This window comes from Lipophrys pholis (assembly GCF_963383615.2).
Source record: "Lipophrys pholis genome assembly, chromosome: 15".
Classification (NCBI taxonomy): Eukaryota; Metazoa; Chordata; class Actinopteri; order Blenniiformes; family Blenniidae; genus Lipophrys; species Lipophrys pholis.
This window is the reverse complement of record NC_137642.1, coordinates 27756499-27772589: the sequence shown is the minus strand read 5'-3', so window position 1 is coordinate 27772589 and position 16091 is coordinate 27756499. Positions and strand designations below refer to the sequence as shown.

Sequence of the window (16091 nt, the reverse complement as noted above, 5' to 3'; positions counted from 1 at the left end):
CCGAACGTTCACATGGCAGCTCGCGTCTGAAATGATCACGTAAACAAATCGACTCCCAGCAAAAAAAATCTGAATTGAGCATCAAGACCTGAACGTCGCCATAGCAACGAGGCCTGGGTCTGGAGTGAACAAATCAGAATTGGAGCTTTCACACCAGTCTGATATTTGTCACTTTTGATCAAAATATCTGAATTGGGTTGCATTTCCCTGCAGTGTGACGGAGGCCAAGATGTCCTCTGTCCTCAGTATTTGTCTCGTGTGTCTACTTCTGTGTTTTTGACCCTCAGCTTGTTTTTGGAAGAACCCCTGGACTCCTTCACCTGCTCCTGTGACACTGAGAATCTAAAGTCCCCGTTTGACTGACATTACATTATTTTTATAACTCTACAAAAGGAGGGTCTCTTTTACAGAGTTCTGCCTCCCTCTGCACCGACTGCCAGGCTCGATCCTCCCTCTGCACTGACTTCCAGGCTCTTCCTTCCTCTGCACTGACTGACAGGCTCTTCCTTCCTCTGCACTGACTGACAGGCTCTACCTCCCTCTGCACTGACTGACAGGCTCTACCTCCCTCTGCATCGACTGCCAGGCTCTGCCTCCCTGTGGTATCAGCAGCTAACTTTAGACCTTGACGGAACAGACCACTCCGACATTCCCAGCATGCATCGGGCAGATAAGTGATTTCAGCGTTGAAGAGAGAAAGATTTGACACGTTCCAGCAGGAGTCGGTCAGTTCCAGAGGAACAAGACTCCTGCTGCAGCGCCGCAGAGTCCAGACCAGGGCAGACCTGAGTCCGGCCTCAGTCTGATCTTTAGTCAGACCTCAGACCTATATAAATATATATAGGGCAAAAATACTTCTAGATTACAGTGAAGTGAGTACTGGTAATTTGTTACTCTCATATTTGCGAAGTGGTGGATTACAACATGGAGTCTAGAATGTACTTATGTAACTGTAAACTTAAATATTTGTAATAAAATGTACTACACATCATAGTCACCTTTCATACTACTTCATACTTTCTAAAGTATATTCTACTTGTATGAACAAAAACTACATACTATACTCTTGGAGTCTTAGAAAACAGTACTCAAACTAGTACAAGCACCTAAAAACATTAATTCTTATTAATTCATAATTAATTCTTTAGCCTATTCATTTTCAAAATTCTAAATTGATGTGCCGACGAATCTAATTACAATAAAGCGAGTATTTGTAATTTGTTTAAAGATTTGTAATTTAAAGTACTCTAAAGACTACTTCCAGTCCTGGGAGTACTTATAATCCGGTCCTTTCATCATGTTTGATTGTATGAGGAGGTGATCGCATGACAGGTAATCACGCTCACCTCCGATCGCTGGGCGCTAACTGCTCCGACACCCCCCCCCCCCCCCCCCCACTCCCTCCCGCCCCCTGCCGGGCTGCTGATTGCGGAACCGAGCGCTCACCGTGCGGGGAAACACACCGCGATGTGGGGAAACACCGGGATCTACCGGGAGGGGGGGCTCTACCGGGACTATCGGGGAACTGGATCTAACGGGGGACCGGGACTACAGGGCGGGACCAGGACCCGGTTCCAGACCTGACAACCCAGTTCGTGTCCGGCTCGCGGCGCTCGGGGCCGCCCGGCGGGGGAAGGAGCTTCGTGTGACCGGCCAGGAGAGCCCCGAGCCTGGACACAGACTGCTCTACTTGCCGCGGCTCTGCTCGCCGCTCCTGACCGGAACCCGGAACCCAGAGCCGGGCGGAGGGGGGAGGGAAGAGGCTGTCACACACACCGGAAATACGTCACCTCAATAAAAGCCGCTCAGAGAAAACGCAATAAAACCGTAATTTCAAAGAGTCAGTGCATCTTTAACCACAAGACTTTAGAATTTAATCTTAATCTGTCTTTAAAATAATAATAATAATAATAGAATATATCAATTAACTCAATTAAGCCTGAAACGTTCTGAAACATACTCACAAACCTGATGATTGAAAGAATTTTATTTAGAAAAATAAAGACCACAAACCTGTAAACAGGAGGAACTCCACAATAAAACATTTTTACATCTTTAAATTCTAAAACTACAAACAGCTGCGTTTCTATTTGTCATATCAGTTTTATATTTGAAATACGAACAAAAAACAATCCCAGAAAAACCTCAGCATTTAAAATGGAATTAAAACTTTGTTTCTCATCACCAAGATGCTAACAGTCGCTCATTATTAGGTTTGGGTTTGGCCTTTAGTCTGGATGTGAGATCTGGCTTTTAGGTTAAGTGAGCTAAAATTAAACATTTTTTTTCACTAATTCTTCTTTGCTAAAAGTTAATTAAAAGTTACAAAAACGTATAAGCTACTGAGCTATTTTAAACAGTTTAATGTCCTAAAAGGGTTTTTCTTTCAGACCTTTCAGACATTAGCTTCAAATGCACCAGAACCTCACGCCGCCGTGTGAAAACAGCCAACGAGTTTAATTCGGCAGCTGAACTTCCTTCCTCCAAATGATGTAATAAAATAAACGGGCTAAACAAACGTAGACATGTTTGGAAAGATTGACGGGAACCGACCCAACGATGGCTAGCTTGCTAAAACAAGTTAAATAACGCTTTTGGTTCCACCGGCGAAACCCTTCTCCGACGCTAATAATGTTAGCAACTGAACAATTAATCATCAACACGAACAAACGACTGAACGGTTTGATTTGAGGACCTAAAGCCGCCATTTTGGTGCCTTCAGGAGTAACTGGGAAAGTTCAGCTTCTTAGTGGAACAATCCGTCTGAACGCTTTTAAAAATGTGAATTGTTCCTTGTTGTTAAGAGAACCAGTACTTTCCCAGGTTCCCAGCTGAATCATCAATACTCGCCACTCGGTTTTGTTTCGTAACACGTTTGTTGTTTGTCAGCTTGTCTGTTGTGGTTCCAACTTTCCTACGAGCACAAAACTTTCTGTTCTTCACAGAGACTTTGAAGCAATTCGAGAACGTGACACGAGCTTCACTCCGGACAGTGTTACACTCACATGTACAACGGTTTTCTACGGTTACACAGATTTCATCAAGAAAGCAAAAACATACAAGCAAATGTAACGTCAGACTGAAAAAAGCAGCTAAGCACAAAACACTGAAAACAAGAGAACCTTTCTATTTCTGAGCATAGCATAGCTTAGCTTTACGTAGCATAACTTAGCTAACGAGACAATTTTTAGAACACGTTCTGTCGCATCTGACACAAAACCTTCAGGACAGAAACTAGTGTGTGTGTGTGTGTGTGTGTGTGTGTGTGTGTGTCTAAATAAAAGTCACTTTTAATATTTTGAATATATCAAAAATATAAAAATTTTATTTTGTATTAAATTTTCAAGAATAAGAAATCTTTATTTAAAAATAAAATCCACCGTTTCAATTATGTTGAAATATTTTTGAAAACACATTAGTTTGAAATGTTTCTAATGGTTTCGATCAATAATCAATAAGATTTATTAGACGTTATCTAAAATCGAAATTGAGAAATATTTTTAATATTTAGATGATTTTTAGTTTTTTAGCAATTGAAATATTGTGATTTAAAAAAAACACCTCAAATTGAACAAATATTAAAAACCAAGAATTATTTTTTTAATACTGTTGAAAAATCATTAAAAAAAATTGTTCTTTTCTTTTGAAAGTGCAGAGTCGCTTTGGAAAACAACCACAGTGACCTCCACAGGTCAAAGGTCACAGTCCCTTCTGTGGGGGCAGGGCTTCAGCCTGGCCCCGCCCCCGCGCCGCTGCTATTGGCTGTCTTGGCCCGGGCAGAGCGCGAGCCGTGGCGTCCGATGGGCAGGAAGGGGCTGGACTCCGACGTGACGACGATGCTTGGGATGCGTCCGAGGGCGCTGCGTGTCACATGACCCTCTGAGAGGTCGCCGCCCTGCCACAGGAAGTACAGGACACACTGTCAGAATACAAGCCTGCTGACGGAGCTGCTGTGAACAGGAAGTGAAGCGTACTAACATTGGAGATACTGCTCCGGTCACTGACTCCGCCCACCGACATGTCCAGGTCAAACGACGTCTGCAGGGGAGACAATGGAGGACAATGGAGGACAACAGAGGATGTCAGCTAACAGCAACCACAAACTGCTGAGTCATAGAATGGAGTTGCCCTGTAAGATTTAACATTTCTGAAAACTACTGATAACACATGTGGAACCACTGTGAACACTATGGAACTACTGTCTGAACACTAGACGAACCACTGTCTGTGAGCAGTGAGCAGTGGGCTGAGTGTGGGTACCTTCTCGAAGATGCCCGAGTCGTGACTCTTCATCTTGGCCTTGAAGCTGGACGAGGTCTTGAAGTCGGCGAGTTCGGCCGTGTCTCTGCTGATGTCACAGCTCACCTGGCGGCTGGCCGGTCGGGAGCTCAGGCTGGGCAGGTCGGCCTCGGTGTCCGTCATACACTGCAGGGACGCGACACACAACTCAGGCTCCGTGGCCCCGCCCCCACCCCCGGCCCCACCCACCCGGAGGAAGCAGTGATGTGCTGAGCTTACCGATTCGCTGTCGGAGGCAGAGGAGAGGCGGGACTTGCCGGTGCCGTAGCGCCCGAACTGTCCGCTGATGTCGGATGTCTGGCTGGTGACGGTGGAGCGACGCGTGGAAACGAAGCTGCTGCTCGCTGAGCGCAGGTCGTGAGGACGGACGCACAGCAGAACGCCGAGACACGGGACGTACTTCACTAGTGCCACCCTGAGGACGGAGAGGGGACACACAGCATGGCTTTACCAACGCTCAGGAGGGTTAGTTAACCCACCAGCTGCTTTACCAACGCTCAGGATGGTTAGTTAACCCACCAGCTGCTTTACCAATGCTCAGGCTAGTTGGCAGGTTAGTTGGTAGGTTAGTTGTGGGTTAGTTGGCAGGTTAGTTGGTGGGTAATTGTTTGAAGTTAGTTGGTGGGTTCGTTGGTTAGTTGTTTTGAAGTTAGTTGGTAGGTTAGTTGGTAGGTTAGTTGTGGGTTAGTTGGTGGGTTAGTTGGTTAGTTGTTTTGAAGTTAGTTGGTAGGTTAGTTGGTGGGTTAGTTGGTGGGTTAGTTGGTGGGTTTGTAGGTGGTTAGTTGTTTTGCAGTTAGTTGGTAGGTTAGTTGGTGGGTTAGTTCGTTAGTTGTTTTGAAGTTAGTTGGTAGGTTAGTCGGTGGGTTAGTTGGTGGGTTTGTAGGTGGTTAGTTGTTTTGCAGTTAGTTGGTAGGTCAGTTGGTGGGTTAGTCGGTGAGTTAGTAGGTGGTTAGTTTTTCTGCAGTGTGTTGGTTACCTGTACTTTGGGTGTGTGATGGCGTAGATGATGGGGTTGTGGATGGCCGAAGCTTTGGCAATGACGGCGGGCACAGAGTTCATGTAGGGCGTCAACATGTCTGCATACCTACACACACAAAACAACCGATGATCTAACGGCCAATCAGAAGCCTCCGTGCAGCGTCATTCTCTCAGGAGCCAATTAGAGCGTGAGGTTTCTTTCTATTTTTTGAACGGGTCTGGTGAGGGCCTCAGAGCAGACCCCAGTGGACATCAGAGGAACTGCAGCGGACATTTCAAGGCGTGCGGGCGGAGGTTACCCGGCGAAGGCGGTGAGGGCGACGGCGGAATACGGCGACCAGGAGAAGACGTAGAGCAGGATGACGATCAGAGCGATCTTGGCCATCTTCCACTCGTTCTGCAGCCGGTGGAAACTCCGGACCGAGTCCCGGGAGCTACCGCTGATCTTCCCCACCGCCCTGCAGACAGCAAGCCGGGGGGTCAGAAGGTCACGACGGGGTGGTGGTGGGGGTGTGGGGGCGGGGGTGTGGGGAGGGGGGGGGGGAGGGGTCACTGACTTGTTGGTGGAACGGATCGCACGAAAGATGAAGATGTAGCAGTAGATGATGATGAAGAGTGGCAGGAAGAAGACGAAGATGAAGAGCAGCATGGTGTAGGCTCGGACCGACGGCGTGAACGTCATGTAGTCCCACGTACAGGAAGTGAGGAGGCCCTCTGGCACGTAGGCACCTAGAGAGAGAGAGAGAGAGAGAGAGAGAGAGAGAGAGAGAGAGAGGGAGAAAAATAGAGAGAGAGCGAGAGAGCGAGAGAGATAGCGAGCAGGGTTAGACTGTTTAACTCGTTTACCAATGTTCCTCTGTGTGTGTGTGTGTGTGTGTGTGTGTGTGTGTGTGATTGTGTGCGCTCTCACTCCATCCAAAGAATGGCGGCAGACTCCAGCCCAGTGAGTAAATCCACGCTGCCACCAGGATGAGGAAGGCCCGTTTCCGTGACAACACCCCGATGGAGGTCAGAGGTCGCGTGATGACGAAGTAGCGGTCGACGGCGATGACCGTAAGCGTGATCATGGAGCAGATCCCGAAGAGGGCGCCACAGAAGGCGTAGATCTCACAGGCTGTGGGTGGAGCCAGAGAGGGACGGGGTCTCGTAAAGTACCATGACTACACAGTCAACATGTTATTGTGTGTATTGTTGTGTGTGCGTTGTGTTGTTGTGGTACCCTTCTCTCCAAAGATCCACCGCCGGTGCATGCTGGTGGTGAAGAAGATCGGAGTCTGAGTGACGCACATCAACAGGTCTGTGATCGCCAAGTTTATGATGAACATGTTAGCAGGAGTCCTCAGACTGCGGCTCCTACACACACACACACACACACACACACACACACACACACACACAAACAGTGAGTGCTGAAGCTGGGAGCAGGAAGTAGCAACCATATTTGGGCACAGGACGTGGTACCTGCTGAAGGCGTAGATAACCAGGAAGTTTCCCACCATGCCGGTGATGCCGATGGCGAGGATGACCGATCCGATGGTGTAGTGGGCGTGGTCGGGCACATCCACAGTGGGGAAGGGGTACGGGGCGTCTGGCACCATCGCCACCTGGAGGACAGACAGGAGGAGGAGGAGGAGGAAGAGGAGGAGGAGCAGGACGAGGAGAAGAGGAGGTTTCTGCATCTCAGAGATATGATTACTCCTTTTACCTCTGCCTGTTTCCATGCCAACGACATGAATTACATCTGACCACAGATTAACCTTTCATTCAGAGCAGAGCGGCAATCAAACCCCACAGGACAACATGAGAGGATGAAATGACTGGCATTAGCATTAGCATGCTCCACTAACACCCAGATTAAAGAGCATCTTCCTCCTCGAGCATCAGATTATAGAGCATCTTCCTCCTCGAGCATCAGATTATAGAGCATCTTCCTCCTCTAGCATCAGATTATAGAGGATCTTCCTCGACTAGCATCAGATTATAGAGCATCTTCCCCCTCTAGCATCAGATTATAGAGCATCTTCCTCCGATTGCTTATATACCTTCCTTGGTTTCATAAGAAGTAACTCTAAAGTAACTGTATTCATTGACTGATTCATTTACTCATTTGAACATCAAAGGCAAAAAGCAGAGAAGCTGAAGTATGAAAACACCTTTGAAGTCATGTGGAAATTACCTGAGGACACACACTCCACTGCTCCACTGTCTGTGGCCACTCCACTGTCTGTACTGAGTGGAACAGTCCACTGTCTGTGGTCACGCCACTGTCTGTGCTGAGTGGAACAGTCCACTGTCTGTGGTCACGCCATAGTCTGTACCGCGGGCCAGAGGGGCGATGGAGGGCAGCAGCCTTTTGTTTCGCCTGACTGCTGAAAAACTTATTGATCTGTGTGAGGATCAAACACTGACCTGAATCAGTCCTGTAACCTCCGTCATGTAACACACACACACACACACACACACACACACACACACACACACACACACACACACACACACACACACACACACACACACACACACACACACACACACACACACACACACACACACACACACACACACACACACAGTATTGGCGGTGGTCATGTGGTGCAGTGGTTCACTCAGCTGTGGTGTGTGAGGCAATGAAGGCCGAACGATGAAAACAGGTCACGAGAAACACACACACACACACACACACACACACACACACACACACACACACACACACACACACACACACACACACACACACACACACTAAGGTCGGTCCATGAGAGGGTTTGTATCCTCTTTAGAAGATGTTTTTCACTGTGCAGCTCCGTCTTCCTTTCTCTCGATTCCTGTGTGTCTGTGTGTTTTGTTGTGTTTTGTTGTGTTTTGTTGTGTTTTGTTGTGTTTTGCTGTGTTTTGCTGTGTTCATGTTCTGGAGGTAAAAACGACTGATATCAGCTGTGATAATAAATCTAGAAAGAGACGAATGCTCTCAGATGGAAAACTAAATTCTCTGAAAATCCGAAAGAAAATATTTGGTTGAACCCAAAAAAATCCCAAATAGAATTAAAGGTGTTTAGTTCTAGATCCTGATGAAGAGTCTTCACTTTGCTTTTCCCTCATCTTGAGTTAGTTGATTTTTATTGCTCTGCTAAACTTACTGCTGCTGCTCTGTTAAACTTACTGCTGCTCGGCTAAACTTATTTCTGCTCTGCTAAACGTACTGCTGCTGCTCTGCTAAACGTACTGCTGCTGCTCTGCTACATTTACTGCTGCTCTGCTAAACTTATTTCTGCTCTGCTAAACTTACTGCTGCTGCTCTGCTAAACGTACTGCTGCTGCTCTGCTACATTTACTGCTGCTCTGTTAAACTTACTGCTGCTCTGCTAAACTTACTGATGCGGCTCTGCTTAACTTGCTGCTGCTCTGCTAAATTTACTGCTGCTCTGCTAAATTTACTGCTGCTCTGCTAAACTTACTGATGCGGCTCTGCTTAACTTGCTGCTGCTCTGCTAAACCCACTGATGTAAATCCACTGCCATGTTGGTAATGAATGGATTTACACCAGAAGTGACTCTAGGGAAGAAGGTGGATGAAGCTCATGATGTTTGTTTCTCGACTCCACCTCACAGCCACCATGACCGGAGGAATATCGTAAACGGAGGGATGTCGTGACCGGAGGGATGTCGGACTAATGACTGTGGTTGTTTTGAGTCTCATACATTTTGCACTGTATTTATCACAATGGCCATATTGTGTCATTCTTGTATTTCTATTTTCTAATGAGCTCAGTGATGAAAATGAAGTCATGTGACAGTCAGCCTGAGACCTCCAGGTCCTCAGGGAGAAGAAGTAGGATCCCCAACACCAGGCCCAGAGGAAGTCCAGAGGACGTCTAGAGGAAGTCCAAAGGAAGTCCAGGGGAGAAGACAGGGTGAGACCGGAACCCGTTTCCAGGTTCTAAAGTGCCGCGAGGACAGAAACCAAGGTGACATGAAACGGCATTGTCGTGTGGGCGGGGCCTGAGAGGACCACAAAATCGACACACTGCACACAGACACACAATCAATAGACGCCAGTCTGTCTGTAGTGTGTGTCTACATGTTGTGTGTCTGTGGTGTTGTGTGTCTGTAGTGTTGTGTGTCTGTAGAGTTGTGTGTCTACGTGTGTCTGTAGTGTTGCGTGTCTGTAGAGTTGTGTGTCTGTAGTGTTGTGTATCTGTAGAGTTGTGTGTCTGTAGAGTTGTGTGTCTACGTGTGTCTGCGGTGTTGCGTGTCTGTAGAGTTGTGTGTCTGTAGAGTTGTGTGTCTACGTGTGTCTGCGGTGTTGTGTGTCTGTAGAGTTGTGTGTCTGTAGAGTTGTGTGTCTACGTGTGTCTGTAGAGTTGTGTGACTACATGTTGTGTGTCTGTAGTGTTGTGTATAATCCTTCAGTTCAGTGGACCAATCACGGCCTTCAGAACATCATAGCGTTCAAGCATCTCATAAATGTTTTGCTCTGCTGCCGCTTCTCCACATCTGCACACACACACACACACACACACACACACACACACACACACACACACACACACACACACACACACACACACACACACACACACACACCTCTGTGTTGTTGTTTTTCACTGTAATACAGTGAAGAGAGACACAAAGACACAAAAAATAATCACCAGAAAGAAACATCGAAGGACCAGAACCAGAACCAGAACCAGAGGAGACCCGTCAGTAATAGAACAAAGAGGAGAGTCGCAGACTTTTTAAATCTATGAAACCTGAAAAACGTCTGAAATTGAATCGTATTACAATTTGTCAAGTAGAAAGAAACTTCACAGTTTGTGTGTGTGTGTGTGTGTGTGTGTGTGTGTGTGTGTGTGTGTGTGTAAACCACAAACCACAAACTGAAATGTTAGAAAATAAACTAATAGAAAATATAATCCGACTCACAGATTTAAATTATTTTGAAGATTAAAAGTGTTTCAGTGCGCGCTCCTGTTTTAAAATTAAATTGAACTCACGGGGACGCGCAGCTCGTGTCCGCTCGCATTAAATCCGTCCGTTTTATAAACCCCGCATTAAACGCAGGTCCCCGCACGCCGGACTCACCGTGGCCTCTGCGGGAAGCCGCAGCTCCTCCAACCGGTACGAGCCGTTCCCGCTCCGCACGGAGGTTGCGGACAGAGGCGGCGTGTGCGCGTCGCGCGCTCCCGTGCAGTTTGCGGCGTGCGCACTGCAGGGGGCAAAGCTGTGGCCCTCCGACAGCTGGAGCGCGCTCATCCCGTCATCCATCCTCCTTTTCCTCCTCTTTCTTCTTCTTCTTCTTCCTCCTGAAGGTAAACAGGTAGATGAAGGGAGAGAATCGTCTGGACAGTGGGATGGATGCGCTGAGGTCAAGGGTCGCCTTCAGTGTGTGTGTGTGTGTGTGTGTGTGTGTGTGTGTGTGTGTGTGTGTGTGTGTGTGTGTGTATTGGAGTGACCATGCTGAGCAGACTGTGTAGGAGGTGAACATAAAGCCCGTTGACCTTCCAGAGGATGGAGAACGAGAACACAACACCACAGACACTCGACGTGTAATTGTTTGAGAGCGAACCGACCTTTTTACAAAAACTTTTCTCTTCATGATGTTTTATGTTTTTCCTTTTAAACTTCAACTCTTTTTCTTTCTTTGACCTTTAAATTCTTTTTTTCCCGTGGTGCTTTGATATTGTTTAAATGTAAAGTGCATTATAAATAAAATGTATTAATATTAGTAGTTTTTTCTTAAAAGGGGCATATCATGATAAATCCACTTCCTGAAGGTTCTCCAGCAGTACTACCCGTCCCCATACCTGGACTGACGTCCCAGAAGTGAAGACAGTCTGTCCTCTCTGTCCCTGGCTTGTTTCAGGTTTTAAAAAGTGTGTTGCTCCAACCAGCCAATCAGAGATCAAACCCTATATAGTGTCATCGGGGGTTTAGCCAATCCCAATCAAGGTAGGCCCCTCCCTTTGACTCCTCCCACAATTAGGCAGCTCTGCTCTGGCACATGGCACCACGAGAGGGAGTACTTCCTCCTCTTCCCAAGATGGGCATGTGTGGGCGGAGCCAGTCCAGCTCACACAGACACAGCAGATTCTGAATGTAGCTCCTATGATCCAATATTCAAATGAGGAAAATCAAGGAGGAGCTAGAAACTTAGAATACTGAAGGTTTCTGGAGCGACCAGACCAGGAGGAGGAGGAGGAGAACAGGAGGAGGAGGAGAACAGGAGGAGGAGGTGAACAGGAGGAGGAGGAGGAGGAGGAGGAGGAGGAGGAGGTGAACAGGAGGAGGAGGAGGAGGAGGAGGAGGAGGAGGAGGAGACCAGGAGGAGGAGACCAGGAGGAGGAGAACAGGAGGAGGAGGAGACCAGGAGGAGGAGAAGGAGGAGGAGGAGGAGGAGAACAGGAGGAGGAGGAGGAGAACATTATGACGAATTAAAAAACAAACATTAAACCACAGAGACACAAAGGAACCGGTCCGTCTACCTGCTGACACAGCGTCTTTTCTTTAAGCTCTCCTCAGATTCCAACAAGTTTCTGTTTCAACATCTGGACCTTCTGCATGTCCTTGTCCAACCTTCAGAGTCTAGCAGAGTCTAGCAGAATCCATCAGAGTCCATCAGAATCCAGCAGAGTCCATCAGAATCCAGCAGAGTCTAGCAGAGCCTAGCAGAATCCATCAGAGTCCATCAGAATCCATCAGAGTCCATCAGAGTCTAGCAGAGTCCAGAAGCATGTGGATCCACTGAGCTCTGAGCGGAGCACTGTGCAGAGGCTGGAGCTCAGATACTGACGTTTATAACACACACACACACACACACACACACACACACACACACACACACACACACACACACACACACACACACACACACACACACACACACACACACACACACACACCCACACACACACACACGTGGGTCTCTGGGTCAGTCATTATGTTGATGAAGTGTTGATCTGTTCAGAAATGTGATGAAGTCAAACGAGTGTGAAGGTCAGAGAGACGCAGCTCCGGTCTGCTTCATGAACCGGGTCCCTGGTCTACGGTCCCTGGTCTACGGTCCCTGGTCTACGGTCCCTGGTCTTGTTCCCTGGTCTTCTCACTACTTTATCAGTCACTAATAAACTGAGGACTGTTAGCATTAGCAGAAGCTATCTCCAATTAAGTTCAGCTCTGTTGCTATTTAACTAACCTCCTGTTTACAGGAGGATCAGCGTCGTTAAACTCAAGTAACTGAGTTAAGTAACTACTCCTGAACTAACTCACACAGAACTGACTCACTCCTCCTGAACTAACAACTCCTGAAACTAACTAACTCTTACTGACCAGACTAACTCCTTCTGAATTAACTCCTACTGAACTAACTAACTCCCACTAAACAAACTAACTAACTAACTAACTAACTAACTAACTAACTAACACGTCCTGAATTAACTCAGTCTCCATGACTGCAGCGTGAAACATGTCACACTGGAAGTAGCGATAGCATTAGCAACCCGCAGTAGCTGTGATTAGCATTAGCATGTTTAAATAGCAGTGGGAGAGTCTGCATGTTGCTCGTTCATCTCAGCCCATAATCCCAGAGGTACGATGACTCCTCTTATCTCCGCCTGTTCCAAGTCAACGACATGAATTACATTAGCATTAGCATGCTCCACTAACATCAGATTGTAGAGCATCTTCCTCCCCCAGCATCATATTATAGAGCATCTTCCTCCTCGAGCACCAGATTATAGAGCATCTTCCTCCTCAAGCATCAGATTATAGAGCATCTTCCTCCCCGAGCACCAGATTATAGAGCATCTTCCTCCTCAAGCATCAGATTATAGAGCACATTCCTCCCCAGCATCAGATTATAGAGCATCTTCCTCCGCAAGCATCAGATTATAGAGCATCTCCCCCTCAAGTATCAGATTATAGAGCATATTTCTCCTCGAGCATCAGATTATAGAGCATCTTCCTCCTCGAGCACCAGATTATAGAGCATTTTAGAGCATCTTCCTCCATCACCAGGAGCTGCAGCTGGGGAACATCTGTAGAGCTCCAACCAGCTGGAGAACAGACTGATCTTATTTAAGACTTTGACAACAACTTCAGAGAAAAACGTCTGACGAACTCAGTGGAAACATCTGGAAACATCTGGAGACACTTCAGGAGAAGTTTTGTTAAAACATCTGAACATTGAAACTTTCTCAGAAACCAGGACGGTCTGGTCCAGGACGGTCCAGGACGGTCTGGTCCAGGGCGGTCTGGTCCAGGACGGTCTGGTCCAGGACGGTCCGGTCCAAGACGGTCCGGTCCAGGACATTCCGGTCAGACTAAGAGAAGGTCTGCAGACTCATCAGCTGATGCTGCTTCGACCCAAATCTCCAGGTTTCATAACCTTCATCAGCTAAAAGCTCGCTGGCGGCGGCGGCGTTCTGGAGGGAAAGTGGGTCACGGCGGTTAAATAACTCGTCCTCCATTATGGAAGAACATTTGATGACTGGTCTCATTCAGGTGGAAGTAGGACGCAAACGCAGCGTCCTTCACCGCCGCCGCCGCCGTGGTTACATGGCGACACACACGAAGGAGTGAACAGATCAGAGGAACGGACCAATCAGAGAGCTCAGAGAAACTCGGACCAAACTCATCACCCCGTCTGGTCTACCTGAAGACGTCTGGATAATAGAAGAATTAAGGACATAAAGACGTCCTGGTGTTGTCATGGAGACCCCCCCCCCCCCACACACACACACACACACACACACACACACACACACACACACACACACACACACACACACACACACACACACACACACACACACACACTCGAACTCTTCAGGTAGAGGATCTGAACTGGAAGATGATCCAAATAAAAGACACTTCCGTTTCACCCCATGATGATTGTTATAACAACTTTTGCTTCAGTTACTCTTGTACTTGAGTACATTGAAGTAAACCTTGTACTACAGTATATAATCTGAGTACTTTCGTCACCTGTGAGATGGTTTTTTTGTTAGTTTTTTTTTGATCAGAGATTAAAAAGAAAAACCTTCTGAACTCAGACGGCAGCCTGCAGGAGTACCACAGGGGGGCGCAGCCGAGCAAGGGCAGCTCCATGAAAAAGTCCGAAGAAGACTGCTGTTCTTCTCCTTGCTGCTGCTCCTGTCACCGGTACCGGTACCGGTAGTGGCCATGTCCGCGTCCGCGGAGCTCCGAGTTGAGCTGGAAAAGTTCCTGGAGACTCTGAACATCGAGACGAGCTGCGTGGAGCATCCGCCGGTAAAGCTGAACCGAAGCGCCTTCACTTTTCATCTGATTTAAAGATTCTGTTTATACTGTGAAGGAGCGAAACTCATCAGCACTGATCTAAACACAGATCCTGAATATGGACGATTCTCTCTTCTGTCCGGCTCCAGCTTTGTCCTCCTCCATCATTTCAACTTGACATTGTTTTAAATTCTGCAGAGTTACACTTCTCAACGACACGTGGACCTGCTTCAAAGTTATAATTTCAAGAAATTTAACGTGATTCAAGTGAGCCGATTGCTCCTCCAGGTTGATTTAAGGTAGTTTAATTTGAATTTATCTATAGGCCGTCCTGTTTTTCTGCGCGGAATCATTTGGAATTGAAAAACGACTGTTTTGTAAACTGAGTCTGGTGGTAGAAGCTCAACTTTTTTTCTGCAGCTTGTGTAAGACGGCTCTAACCTGCAGGGGGCGCCGTGTGCGCGTGCGTCTCTCAGGTGTTCACGGTGGAGGAGATGATGCCTCACCTGGAGGAGGTGCAAGGTGTGGTCACCAAGAATCTGTTTCTGAAGGACAAGAAGAAGAAGAGCCTGTGGCTGCTGTCGGCTCGCCACGACCGAGAGGTGACATCACACACACCTGACCCCGCCCCGATGTGTGTGTGACTGACATCACCTGACCCCTCCTTGGTGTGTATGTGTGTGCAGGTGAACCTCAATGATCTCGCTAAGAAACTGGGCATCGGCAGCGGAAACCTGCGATTTGCCGACGAGGCCACCATGTTGGAGAAACTCAAGGTCAAAGTTCACCTGAGACCCGTGTGTTTGTGTGTTTGTCTGTCTGTGTGTGTGTGTGTGTGTGTGTGTTCTCCAGGTTGTGTATATAACTCATTGTGTGTGTGTGTGTGTAGGTGGGTCAGGGCTGTGCGACCGCCCTGGCTCTGCTTTTCGATCAGGATCACAGTGTGACTCTGGTTCTGGATCAGGACCTGCTGGAGGGGGGGCACCACATGGTCTTCTTCCACCCGATGACCAACAGCGCCACCATGGGGCTGAGACCACCTGACCTCCTGCGCTTCCTGCAGGAGACCGGACACTCGCCTACCCTGCACCGCTTCGACTAGGACCTGGCCTGGGTCTGGGACCTGGAGCTGGACTTGTGGTTCAGGACCCTCTGGGGTTCCCCCCATCACAATGTGTTTTAATATTCGAGGAACAAACTATTTATTTTGTTAAATCTTTTTTTGGGGGATTACAAAATTAACGAATTTCCAGAGCAGGCTGCTTTTAATTTGAAATAACTATTCAGTGGCAGGAAGTGAACTTTCAATATCGCTTATTGTGACCGTCAGGAGGAAGTTTAAGAAATACTTAATAAAGAAAAAAAGGGAAGTCTTTTCAAAATAAAAGTTTGAAACTTTTTTCCCCTTTTGCCATTTGAAATTAAACTCTCTGGTCTTTTATGTTGTGCAGTCCCACAGACTGCCTGTAGATGGCGGACTCACCCAGCGGAGAGAAAAAAAAGCTCAACTGAACTGCAGGAAATCACGAGCTCCACCAGGAGTCGCTGACGTGCCTGAAG

At 47.5% G+C, this 16091-nt stretch overlaps 2 protein-coding genes across 2 annotated transcripts; one reads left to right on the top strand and one right to left on the bottom strand.

Annotated features, from left to right (window-relative positions):
* Positions 1-3727: 3727 nt before the first annotated feature.
* On the bottom strand, positions 3728-12042 carry opn4a (opsin 4a (melanopsin); the record flags this gene model as incomplete). Its single annotated transcript, XM_080481173.1, has 12 exons — positions 11759-12042; positions 10359-10579; positions 6739-6881; positions 6497-6630; positions 6188-6391; positions 5835-6006; positions 5577-5735; positions 5276-5383; positions 4519-4714; positions 4261-4425; positions 3979-4038; positions 3728-3895 (listed from the first exon to the last, which is right to left on the bottom strand). Exons 2-12 carry the CDS (start codon positions 10539-10541, stop codon positions 3728-3730), a joined length of 1692 nt encoding a protein of 563 aa, XP_080337299.1. The 5' UTR covers positions 10542-10579; positions 11759-12042.
* A 2334-nt stretch (positions 12043-14376) lies between these two features.
* On the top strand, positions 14377-15954 carry prorsd1 (prolyl-tRNA synthetase domain containing 1). Its single transcript, XM_080482175.1, has 4 exons — positions 14377-14543; positions 15008-15133; positions 15218-15307; positions 15421-15954. The coding sequence occupies exons 1-4, from the start codon at positions 14457-14459 to the stop codon at positions 15631-15633; spliced, it is 516 nt and encodes a 171-aa protein (XP_080338301.1). The 5' UTR covers positions 14377-14456; the 3' UTR covers positions 15634-15954.
* Positions 15955-16091: the final 137 nt, after the last annotated feature.

Bases quoted from the DNA above. Each gene is read 5' to 3' on its own strand.
- prorsd1 (XM_080482175.1), top strand. From the start codon at position 14,457: ATGTCCGCGTCCGCGGAGCTCCGAGTTGAGCTGGAAAAGTTCCTGGAG. The intron at 14,544-15,007 runs GTAAAGCTGAAC...TGCGTCTCTCAG, and splicing joins GCTGCGTGGAGCATCCGCCG to GTGTTCACGGTGGAGGAGAT. The intron at 15,134-15,217 runs GTGACATCACAC...ATGTGTGTGCAG, and splicing joins CGGCTCGCCACGACCGAGAG to GTGAACCTCAATGATCTCGC.